The sequence below is a fragment of the Triticum aestivum genome, chromosome 5B (genome assembly GCF_018294505.1).
Source record: "Triticum aestivum cultivar Chinese Spring chromosome 5B, IWGSC CS RefSeq v2.1, whole genome shotgun sequence".
Classification (NCBI taxonomy): Eukaryota; Viridiplantae; Streptophyta; class Magnoliopsida; order Poales; family Poaceae; genus Triticum; species Triticum aestivum.
The window spans coordinates 626,543,357-626,555,047 of record NC_057807.1 but is presented as its reverse complement, the minus strand read 5'-3'; the positions used below and the strand labels follow the sequence as shown (position 1 = coordinate 626,555,047).

Genomic DNA, 11,691 nt, shown 5'->3' with positions numbered 1-11,691 from the left:
TCCGAGGCGGCTGCCCTACTACGCGATGCCGAGCCACGAGATGGACGACGACGAGGAGGAGCTGTTCGACCGGTACGACCCGGAGGTGCTGGCCGCCAACGGCATCGACTATCAAGAGCTGAGTCGTTTTCCTTTTGTGGATGAGAGGATGGACATCAAGTGGTGGGCTTTTCTGATGCAAGTGGAGGGTAGGTTGACTCCTGCTCGCATGTCGACACCTCCGTTACGGGTCATCAGGTACCCAGGTATATCTGCAGATCCATTCTTTCTCTCAGTTGCTTCCCTCGCTTGTGCTGTGGAAATCCATCACCTTTCCTTCCTCGTGTATGCGTCGTATTCTCTGGCTGGAGTTACTGATGCCCAATTTGTTGCCTAAACCTTTGCTATCGTTCAATATCAGTTGACTTCACCCTAACTAATTAACAGCTGAATTCGTATGTAATTGTGTTCATCTGATACTATCTTTGCCTCTGCGTACTTTGATGATGTGATGGATAGATCTCATGGAGAAGGGATGGGGATGGTGGAGATTACTGCCGATCTATCGGGACATGGATTCAGACATGCCGCTGTATCGGCAATACCTCTGCGAGTACTACCTCCGCAATCCTCCTGAATCTGTTGATGGCATTGGCGCCACCTTCACCGAGCAAAAGGTCGTGGTGCGATCTGCATGGACTAATGAGAGTGGCCGCCTCATTCCTCTTGCCAACAAGGTAATCAACTTGGAAGCCTCCTGCGGCTTGCCTTGAGATGATCGTGTGGTCATCGATTCTTCAATTGCTTACTGATTTAAATGCTTGTATCAATTGCAAAACGGTGGCTTCAACAAGTGCCTTGAAATGGAGGCCAAGCTCTTGTATCTGTGTGATACGAACATGACAAAACCAACTGACAAGGAGACTGCCCTGAGCCGCGGCATCAAGGGGCGCGCGCATGACATAATCAATGGAGCGTGTGAATACCTTGGTGCATATGCTGCTGCCGCTGCTTTGGTGGTATGTACTATGTGCACGTCTACTGAATCTGTACCATCAGTCATCGTTCGATTTACTACTACTTACAGTAGCTTTCTTTGCACTAACTACAGTTTTATTTGGTCTCAAGTGTATCTCCAAAGAGGCCGAGTTGATGTGCGAGTGGGTTACAAGTCGGGAATACAAGTCCTCTTACAGAAATTGCATGGAGAGCAACCAGATCAGAGAGCATGCCTTGAGCCTCATGTTGTACAAAGGGTCTGGATCCATTATGGCCGCCGCTGGCGCCGCCATGGTGGTAAGTGCCTGACGTACTCGACCAAATGAACAAGCTGCAGACCATTTATCTTCACTATGTATTTATATAGATCTTTACACATCATTTGGAATTTATTGCAAAACGATGATTCAAGCAGGGTGCTGCAGAGGAAGCCAAGCTGTTACTTCAGTTTCTGAGGCAAGACCAAAGCATTGATAAATCGATGTGTGATGCTATCCGGGAGGAAGCCTGCTGCATTCTGCAGGACATGTGCACTGAAGCTTTTGGTGCTAATGCGAAGAACAGCTTTGTTGCTGCTGGTGATGGAGTAGAGGAATCTACATGGTATGATCTATAAAAGGGCATATATATGGTTTGTTCTTGTTTAGGGTTTTTGAGAGGCATCATGTGCATGTATGTAACATTAATGTATGTCATTTTGTGATCCATCGTCAGCAGGATCAACACTGTCGGAAAATCGCCTTGTCGTGAATCTAATGACAAGGAAGATCCTAAAAGGGAGTTAGCAAGTGAAGGGTGCACAGAAAAGATAGCGCTGAACGGGAAGGAGGGTAATATGGAGAATGGGATCAAGGAAAACACGGAGAAAACCGACAACTACACGCCTAGTGGCAAGGACAATCGGGTACCAGCAGCCACTGATTCTGAGAGTGTCACATCCCTGACCGCACCTGCTGCCATGGAGCATAGGGACTTGACAGAGAGGGCTGATGTTAAAGCCAGTGCTCCTGCACTTCCTCCTGCTCCTGAGAGCACCAAATTGACTGTAGAGGCGAAGATCGACATGATCTTCGGCATGGTAATAGGGATGGCTAAGGACATTGCGATCATTAAGGGGAGTCTGGAGAAGATGCATGCAACGCCGAGAGAAGCGAGTGAAGTGCCGGTAGGATCTGAATTTGGAGATTCGGGTGTTCGCACTCCCTCGCATCGATCTTCTTGCGGCTCGGACAACACGGAGTTCACCATGGTTGACTTTGATTTCGCCAAGGACTAGACTCAGCTTGCATCATCCTCGTGCACCACTACAACTCCACCATCATGATGAACGGTAAAATCGAAAGAAATGGCAAACAAAATCAAAAAAATTCGAGATTTTGATAAGTCTTAGCTCGTCTAGTAGTAGTTATTTTATAAGTTAGAAGACTTGGATTTTGTTCATATTTTTTCAGGTCTTTTGAAACTCTATATTTTCATGAATTATGTTTCATGCTATAGTCCCTTCACCCCGTAACCGTAGGTGGCATGGCCCTTCTCTTGGAGAGTTCCTTGTGACAACTAAAATTAGGAACACAATCAATTCCCGATTTTACCATGGGAGGGTTTCTATTTTATTTCTTCCTTTACTAGCGTGACACATAGAATTAGGAAAACAATCAATTGAAACAACACAGAAAAGAAAAACCAACAACAGCCACAACCAACACCTAACAATCTCCATTGATGTCAATTATTTGTAACTGAAGTCTGAGATGAAACAAAGACAATGTCGAAGGACCAACGGTAGGGACGCTCCCAAGCTTATCAACGCTCTGACCCAATGCCACCAGTCGTGAGGTGTTTGGATAATGACACCGAGCCAAGCATCATGTATACTAAGAAAAACATGGTCCATCTTCATCCACAACCATCTAACATAAGAGTCAATGTTGCGAACACTTTCAACATGCCTCCATCGAACAATGGCAATGGAGTACCCTTGGCCCGAGAACCCCTCGAAAGAAGATTATCTGGATTGCAGCTACCGTGCCATGTATGCGGATGGAGAGGGATTGTGGCTGGGGTTGTCAAATTGGGGGATGGTGGCGGTGGAGGAGAGCAAGGGAGGATGCGATGACGGATCTAGAAGTCGAGCATGACACAAGCTTAAGGCGGAGAGGCAACGACTGGTGAGCTCGGGCGGGATGTGAGCGGCCGTCTTCCACTAGGGTTTTTGAGAAGATAAAAAGTGGGACTCGCAAGTGGTCCCACATGCAAGGAAAAGATTACAATTTTTATTATAAACCTAAAATTGAATGATGGCTCTAAAGTCTAAAGCCTTTACTTTATAAAGGCACTCTATACCATTATATAGTCTCGTGATTTAACATCTTATATTTTCTCTAAAGCCTTTAGATCGAATGGATACGTCGCATCCTCGGGCCCTTCCCTCTAGGTGAATGTCAGGCGATTGATTCCACCTTTGAGTGATCTAAGTCGTTAGTTTGGAAAAGTAGGTCTAGTTATTGTTATCTTGGCATGTGTTCATTCTATTATTGATTGTAGGCACCACAATATTCTAACGAAAAAGGCTTTCGCCCCGCTATATTGATATAGCAACCGCCCGATACAACAAAGAGTCCAATGCTGGGGCAAACAGCACAAGCATGCCCAAAAGAAACAAAAGAGAAAGAAGAGAGAAAATAATGTCCACAACGTCGGATCGACGAAAACGATGATAACCCAAAACCGTTGCGCCCACCGGAGATGTACCACCTCGCTCCAGGCACCTCGAACCTCCGCATACCAAGCAGCACCTTCAGGAAGGAACACGACGATGACGACGACGCTGCTGCCCGGACAGGTCCTAGGGTTTCCTCCGGTACGCGGAGGGGCGTGGGGAAGGGGAAGACCCGACGCCCTTCAGGAAGGAACGATGGCGCCCACGGGCGTCACCGCGTCGGTGCCGGCAAGCCGGCCCGAATTTCTCCCATCCGCCAAACACCCACAACCCCGAACGGTCCGACGCGCACCACCAGACAAGCCACCCACGAACGTGCGCCACCACGGACTTGCCATCATCACCGCCGCTTCACCGTGGTCATCGAAGCGAGACCGACGAGGACGAGAGGGAGCAGCCGGGAACGAGGAACGACAGCGAGAGCAGCCACGCCGGAGGACACAACCTCCACCGCCATCGGCGGTCACCGACCGGACGCAGCAAGGGGAGCGTACCAGGCCCTCGAGGCCCGGCCGAGCCCAAAAGGGGCTCGTGAAGCACCCGTCGCCGAGCTGCAGTAGACGTGCCGCCGTCTCCACCACCCCCCGCACGAGCCGCACCACCACCGCCCCCGCCGGAGTCGCCGCAAGCGAGACCGAGTCAGGCCCGCCCAGACCCAGATGGGGCCCAAAAGGGCCCAGATCTGGGCCGGGCGGGCGCCGCCACCATCCACCACGCCAGCGCGCCGCCAAGGGGCTGCGCCGCCGCCTCTAGGCCACCCGGAGCTGCGCCGCCGGGAGCAGCCGCCGCTGCCGGAATCACCGTTGACCGAGGAGCACCGCCGCGGGACGCCACCACCCGAGCCGTGGCACCGCGCGCGGGGAAGGGACGGCCGCCGCCGCCGCCAACACCACGCGGGCAGGGCCCGGTGGCGCAGGCCGACGGCGACGGGAGGAGGGGAACGGGAGGGGGAGGCGCTGGAGGGGCGGGGAGATGGGCCCCCGGTTGCCTCGCTCGGGGAGGCGACGCGGAGGGCGGGCCGGGAGGGAGTAGGGAGGCGGGGCGCGGCGCGGCGCACGCGGCTGGAGGTGCGGGAGGGTGGGGGAGGGGGCCGACGGCGGCGGCGGAGCGGGGTAACCCTAGGAGGAGCGGAGCGGGAACCCTAGGAGGAGCCGGTGAAATGGGGTTTCGGCACCACAATATTCTAAGCCTGTTGTTCAGTGATACTAGCAAACAATACCCCAATAGCAAAGTACTAGTCAATGGTAATGGACAAGATCGGGCGTAAGGATAGGAATATGCCAGCCCAATCTAGCCTAGACCTGGTCCCATTGGCCAATCTACTAGGACATGGAGCTAATCCAATGGTCCGGGCGTATCTATATCTTGCCTCCTGCAAGTGGGGCAGAGCGCTCACCCACGTCTGCGTTGGTGGGCCGGCCCATTACATTGTTTGATCTAGTTGTCGAGGTGTTTCTACCCTTTTACCTTTTTGTTTTTCCGTTTCCCCTTTTATATATATTTCAAAATACTCCACCAATTATACATTTAGAAAATATTTCTATTCTAATAATTTCAAAAAATCTTCATTGTGTATTAATAAAAAAGTTCACCAGGTTCTACCAAGAATGTTCATTGTGCATTAATTTTTTATTGAGTATTTTCTAAAGGTAGAGTATATTTAGAAAGTTCATAGGGTAAATACTAAAGTATTTGTAGTGTATTTAAAATGTTCAACCTATATAAAAAATGCTGACAGCGTATTTAAAAATATTCATATGTACATAAAAAAAATACTCATGGTGTATTTCCCAAAGTTCATATATTTTTTAAAAACTTTAATAAGAAAAGTCATAAAAACGAAAACTAGAAAAAAAAGAAAAACTCGTGTACTCTTAATAAAAATGTACAGATAGTACGAAAAATGTGCACATACTTTTAATGAAAATGTTTCCGCTGTTCAAAACTTTTGAAGACATGTTCACTTCAAAAAACATGTACTTGAAAATAATATTATGTACATTTTAAAATATGTTCATATAGGTCTTAAGAATACTTGTATGTTACCATGAAGAATAAATAAAATCGAAACAAAGTTAAAAATAAAAGAACAAAAAATAGTAATTAACAAAAAGTAAGAAAATTATAAAATTTTAATAAAAATAAAGACCAATAAAGAAACAAAAACGAAAAAACCAAAGAAAAAAATATGACAAAAACCAACTGCAAAATAACCCATGCAAAAAACTAAGCACAGATTAGCTGGGAAAAAAAATCTACGTGTAAAATGATAAAATCTTTCAAGCATTGCTATTGTGCTTGGTCAGCGCGGGATATGTTCTATAAGTGAGATATCTAACCTTTGCACAATGGTCTAGCAACGAGTCAACGGCTGAGCTTGTTCCATTGAGCAACATGGTCCACCCCATTTAAATGGTATACTTGATTTGCCTCGAAATGAATAAATGAAATTCCAAATATGCACTATAACAAGAATTAGTTACAGAACAACTCACTTAAAATGGCAGTATTTAGAAACTTTTAGATAAGCTATGATATGAGCTTTTTAGGGTTTATATGAGTTTATTTTTTTGAGGGGTGTTTGTATGATTTTTTTTTGAGACAAATATATGTGCAACTCCGTTTCAACTTGTGCATAAATTGGGCTGGATGTCCAGTGGATGCCGTCGGCCCATTCCCACTTTCAGCCGACTGAAAGGCCTCTATCGGCTTACCAATGGGAAGGTTTTCTTCTTCAGAAAAAAAAAAAAACAAGACTGTTCCCATCGATCGAGAGAGAAAGAGAGAGCAAAACCTAGAACTCTGAAGGAAGCGGGGCCGTCGGACTCGAGAAGGCGGCGAGGGAGGGAGATGTCGATCCTGTGGGAGAAGAGCCCGGCGTGGCGGTGGCTGGTGGGGCGGACGCGGGACTCCAAGCCCTTCTTCTTCACCTTCGCCGCGCTCTGCGGCGTCGTCCCCGGCGTCGTCGGCTACGGCGTCATGCAGCTCACCAGCTCCCGCAACGACAAGCTCGAGGCCCACCTCCGCTCCAACGCCAGACCGGAGACCACGGTGCGTGCGCCTCCCCCCTCCCCCTCAATCGTTTAGCAGATCGTGCGCCGTCCTCGATTTGTACAGACGAGCAGAAGAATGTGACCAGAAAGGGGATAAATATATGCTTTTGAGCCCCTTATCGCTTAGCAGACTGTGCGCCGTGCTGGATTTGTCCAGACGAGTAAAATGGAACTTAGAAAGGGGATGTGATTTTGGGTTGGATTTCTGAAGGGTTCCTTCACTTTTCGTTTGGGAACTTGAGTCGTGAACAAGAACAGGCTCTGAATATAGGCACCAGTTGCCCTGCAGATTTTTTTTTTAGTGATGACAAGAAACAGACTCTGAATCCGGTAGTCCCAACTATGGATTGCAGTAACCTGTGGGTCATAGTAGCTTGCCATTTGCGGCATGAATCAAATCCTTTCAGTACTTGCCATTTGAACAAGATACTGTTATCCAAATGATTCTGCCTACAACAACCCATTATTCACCATTGCTTCAGTAGATGTCTAGGTATGGCATACAGTGCTATCGTTTTGGGATTCTGCCTTCTGCGTCGATCGTTGAACCGTGCTACCGTGGCAGGACATGTGAAAATAGAAGTAGGAAGAATAGGGGAAGAATGGGGGAAGAGCTAATTGTTGTTGCTTTTCTAAATAAACTGCAATTGCAAGGATTGTACAGCTCCATTTAATGTTTTTAGATATGAAATCAACCTATCACTCCTAGCCTAATACAATGTGGGGTTGACTAAACTTCTATAGTTATCTGACTCTAGCCAACAGGCTCAATCTGATTCCTAACCCTCTTTGTCATCCCGGTCATTCTCTGCCTGGACTCATGCACTATTTCTGCTTGGAGAACCTTGCAGCTGCTTCTCTGATATTGCCAACCTATGCATGTCCACAACACATGTGCATTGATTTGAGCTAAATGGTAAAACAGTGTGCTTGTGAAGAGAGTTCCATGCATAATTGCATATACATATTGATCCATTCAGTTTTTGGTCCAAATTTGCTGATTAGCGGACACCCAGCTGGATGCTCATGCAGTTGATGCCTTTGATTCAGGAGCCTTCCGATCTATCTGCTTGTTTTGGGCTGTCGTGCCCTGTGTTCAGATGCCTTTGTCTAATAGCAAACTGAGCACATGATTCTTTTTTGCTCATTCTCTCTATTTGTGTGCCCCCACCCCCTTTCCTCCTCTTTCATCCTAGGTTGTGTGCTTACACTTTCCGCTCATTTAGTGGCTGCCAGTGTCAATGCTGGAGCAATATGAGTTGCCTTTTCTTATGTGCTGCTGCTGCCTTGCCCTGTGTTCGTGGGTTATACCTGTGCGCACTATGCTGTCACAAGTGAACGTCCATAGATCAAGTTATAGTGGGTGTCCATGTGTTAGGTTGAGTTAAAGTTTTTTGTTGTTACTTGGCTATTTGAATAATATGACTTGGATGACTTAAAATTAAGTTTGAAGGAGGGGATACAAGTTGAAAGTGGTCTGATGTTGAGTTGAAAGTTTAGATCTGATGTGAAAGTTTCTACTTGTTAAGAGTGATTTCCCTTGAGAAATTATCTGTCTCTTGTGCGAAGTAGCAGCATAATCTTGTAATGAAACTGTAGCTAAGACTTGCTGATGTCTTCCACCTATGAATTATTACACGATAAATCTTGGATAGGCCAATGATGGTTCCTAATACGTCTTCGCTTTTTATTAGTTGAAATGTGCATAATGTCATCATAGTATGCATCATTTCACTTTCACCTTTGTGTGCTGTTGGTTTATAGCAATATAACACTCACGAATGTTATCTTGGACACCACAGACCATAGAATGCCGAATGTAATTAAAAAATTTGCCTTCATTATTTGCATCATGTATGCTTATCTGGTGATAGCTACAACCTTATGCCCCTATTCACACATGGGCATCCTTGTTCCCATTACTTTGCTACAATCTTATATCCCAGTTATTGAAAAATATTGTAATAGCTATCCGGACTGGGTAATCCCACTTGAAACGAAGATACACTGTCTAATATTGAAGAGGGAAAATGAGAAGACCATTTCAGAAATACAGAAGAGCAATGGCCATGCTTGAGGTCCAAACCTTTAAAAGATCATCTCAAAATCAATAATGGCCAGACCAAGAATTGACTTGCCAGCTTTTGACCAAGGATTCTTTGGGCCATGAGTGAGTTCTCATGGCATGGGCAGCCAAAATTTTGGCAACAAACGAAGGAAGAACAGAACATCATGGCTGCCAATTTTTTCACTTTCCTAATTTCTGCATCAACCAAATGGCCCTTAGCCCTTTAATCACAACATTTACAAAAATGGGTTTGGTAGCTACCACTGCATAATTTTGATCATATCAATAGATAATAAGTTTGCTGTGTGAACTATTATACGAACTGGCATTTCAGTGCCTCTTGTTTAGTATCAGTATATCTCATCTGTTCAGTTTTATTATGATAGAGAGTTACATGCATATACACATTGATTCATTCAAATTGGTCAAATAATTTGTTGATTAGCGGACATACAGCTGGATTCTCATGCAGTTGATGCCTTTGATCCAGGAGCCTTGCGATCTCATCTGATCATTTTGGGCTGTATGATGATTTTTTCCTCTTTCTCTCTATTTGTGTGCCCCTCCACCCCCTTTCCTCCTCTTCATCCTGGGTCGCGTGCCTACACCTCTTGCCCATTTAGTGGTTGCCAGTGTCAATGCTGGAGCACAGTGAGTTGCTTTTCTTATGTACTGCCTTGCCGTGTCAACGTGCGACAGTGTATAGGCCAATGCTGGTTCCTAATATGTCTTGGCTTTTATTAGTTGAAATGCGCATATGTGATTGTTATTTTTTCCTTCATTACTCTTCGCAATTTACATTATATGTGCTTATCTGGTGATGGCTAACATGGTGATGACTATTTGGACGGGGGCATCTTTATTATTGAAAAATATGGTGATGGCTATTCGGAAGAGGGAAAATGAGAAGACTATTTTGGAAATACAGAAGGGCAATGGCCATGCTTGAGCAACAAACCTTTAAAAGTTCATCTCAAAATCATAATAGCCAGACCAAGAATTGACCTGCCAGCATTTGACCACGGATTGTTGGGCCATGGGTGAGTTCTCATGGCATAGGCAGCCAAAATTTTGACAACAAACCAAGCACGAACCAAAATATCATTGGCTGCCAATTTTTTAGCATGCCTAATTTGGGCACCAACCAAACAGCCCTTAGCCCTTTTTAATCACAACATTTACAAAATAAATAAATCAATCACAACATTTACAAAAAAAGGGTATGCTAGTTACATTAAGTATGTAGACGTGTACCATAATCACTCCTGAATCACATCAGTAGATTATTGTTTTGCTGTGTGTACTAAAATATGCAACTGTCATTTTGACACTTCGTTTGTGCTGGGAGATATCATATAAGTGCCTCTTGTTTGTATATCTCATCTGGTCAGTTTTATTATGATAAGATAACTTCTTGGTCTACTCTGTCCGCACTGTTTATTCTGATGTGGCAAACTATCTGGAAGGGATGGTTGTGCATGAAGACGCTGCGAAAATATGCTTCTAGCAGAATCTTAGTGGGAAAAAGTTGTGTAGCTTAAATAAGTAAATATTCTGCTAGAATATCTAATATCTAGGTTGATAAATTCTGAGGAAGTTAAACACCCTAGCAGTTTGCTGCCGGTTAATATTTTCCTTGTCTACTCCATGCTTATACCATGGTTGAATATTTGCTGCATTGTGTCAAGCATTTTACTGTATGTTGCCAAACATTTTCTGGTTAGCAGCGCAGCATATAGTAACTCTCTTCGCCAGCATACCAAGGAGAATTTAGAACATCTATTTGCCCGGGAGATGTTTTAAATTTATGCTTACTTCCTAGCAGACTTATCTTGCACATTTGTTGTGGTTTGCTGGTGTTTCTCCTAAACATTTTATTGAGCCTTACAGCTATTGCATTTATGATTTCGTTTCCACTAACTTTGAACACTCAATGAAACAGATGATGGGGCAAGTCAACAGGGAGAGACTGGCAGAGTTTCTCGGTGAGATACAGAGGAAGGAGGACACAAATGACAGATATGTTGCTGCTCTTAAAGGGGAGACGCTGACAAGGAAGCGCTATGAACGTATTCAGCCCGTCCCCCAGCAAGCTGCACCGGAGAAAGCCAAGGACCAGCAAGCTACCAAGGAGAGCGCCAAGGCAAAGTGAATGGCGCATGTTTGATGATCGGGGTGGGTGAAATGTGCTTCTACTAAGTGAACATAAACGGGCTGTAGCTCCAAAAGCTTCAAGACTGGCGAATCATTTTTGTAAGCATCATTATCTACTTGCCTTTCGTTTAGTCGTGGCACTGCCCCGTACGAAAAAACTGAGAAACTCTGGTGATAGTGTTGAATCTTGTAAATGTTTTACCTGCGTATTACGTGGTAATATTTTAGGAACCTTCACACTGTTCTTTTGAGATCCTGGTGCATGGTTGCGTCATTTATTTATTTCACTTAGTGAAATATCCTGCATCTTACTGTTTGTTCTTGATTAAAAAATAAAACTTTGATGCTGGTGTTAAATCTTTATATATTTTTTTATCAGTGTGCTCTGTGTTAATATTTTAGCAAAATTCATACACTGTTCAGTCGGTATTCTATTATTTTTTTGAAGAACAAGGTCTCTCCCCGGTTCCATTGCATTTAAAATGAAACCACATCCTACATGCAGTTCAAATAACCTTCCATATCGTCCTGAACCCTTGAGGTCTCTTGCGAACTCCCGTGGCGTCTGGCTGGCCGAATCACGGACTCGAGGACTCTAGGATTGCTCATGAGCTGGGGATATGTTGCAGGCAGGCCAGAAATTTTGCTTGTTTTCGAAATTTTGGGTTCCCGCACTAAAACCATAATTCAAAACAGAGATGGAATTCCTATATATAAAT

At 45.0% G+C, this 11,691-nt stretch overlaps 3 protein-coding genes across 3 annotated transcripts; all 3 read left to right on the top strand.

Moving 5' to 3' along the window:
- On the top strand, positions 1-1,287 carry LOC123115136 (uncharacterized). Its single transcript, XM_044536386.1, has 4 exons — positions 1-245; positions 499-716; positions 834-998; positions 1,108-1,287. Exons 1-4 carry the CDS (start codon positions 26-28, stop codon positions 1,285-1,287), a joined length of 783 nt encoding a protein of 260 aa, XP_044392321.1. The 5' UTR covers positions 1-25.
- Positions 1,288-1,400: 113 nt separating this feature from the next.
- LOC123117239 (uncharacterized) lies at positions 1,401-2,420 on the top strand. Its single transcript, XM_044538045.1, has 2 exons — positions 1,401-1,581; positions 1,693-2,420. The coding sequence occupies exons 1-2, from the start codon at positions 1,460-1,462 to the stop codon at positions 2,252-2,254; spliced, it is 684 nt and encodes a 227-aa protein (XP_044393980.1). The 5' UTR covers positions 1,401-1,459; the 3' UTR covers positions 2,255-2,420.
- A 4,020-nt stretch (positions 2,421-6,440) lies between these two features.
- LOC123113742 (uncharacterized) lies at positions 6,441-11,329 on the top strand. The gene is made up of 2 exons (XM_044535049.1): positions 6,441-6,748; positions 10,761-11,329. Exons 1-2 carry the CDS (start codon positions 6,548-6,550, stop codon positions 10,968-10,970), a joined length of 411 nt encoding a protein of 136 aa, XP_044390984.1. The 5' UTR covers positions 6,441-6,547; the 3' UTR covers positions 10,971-11,329.
- Positions 11,330-11,691: the final 362 nt, after the last annotated feature.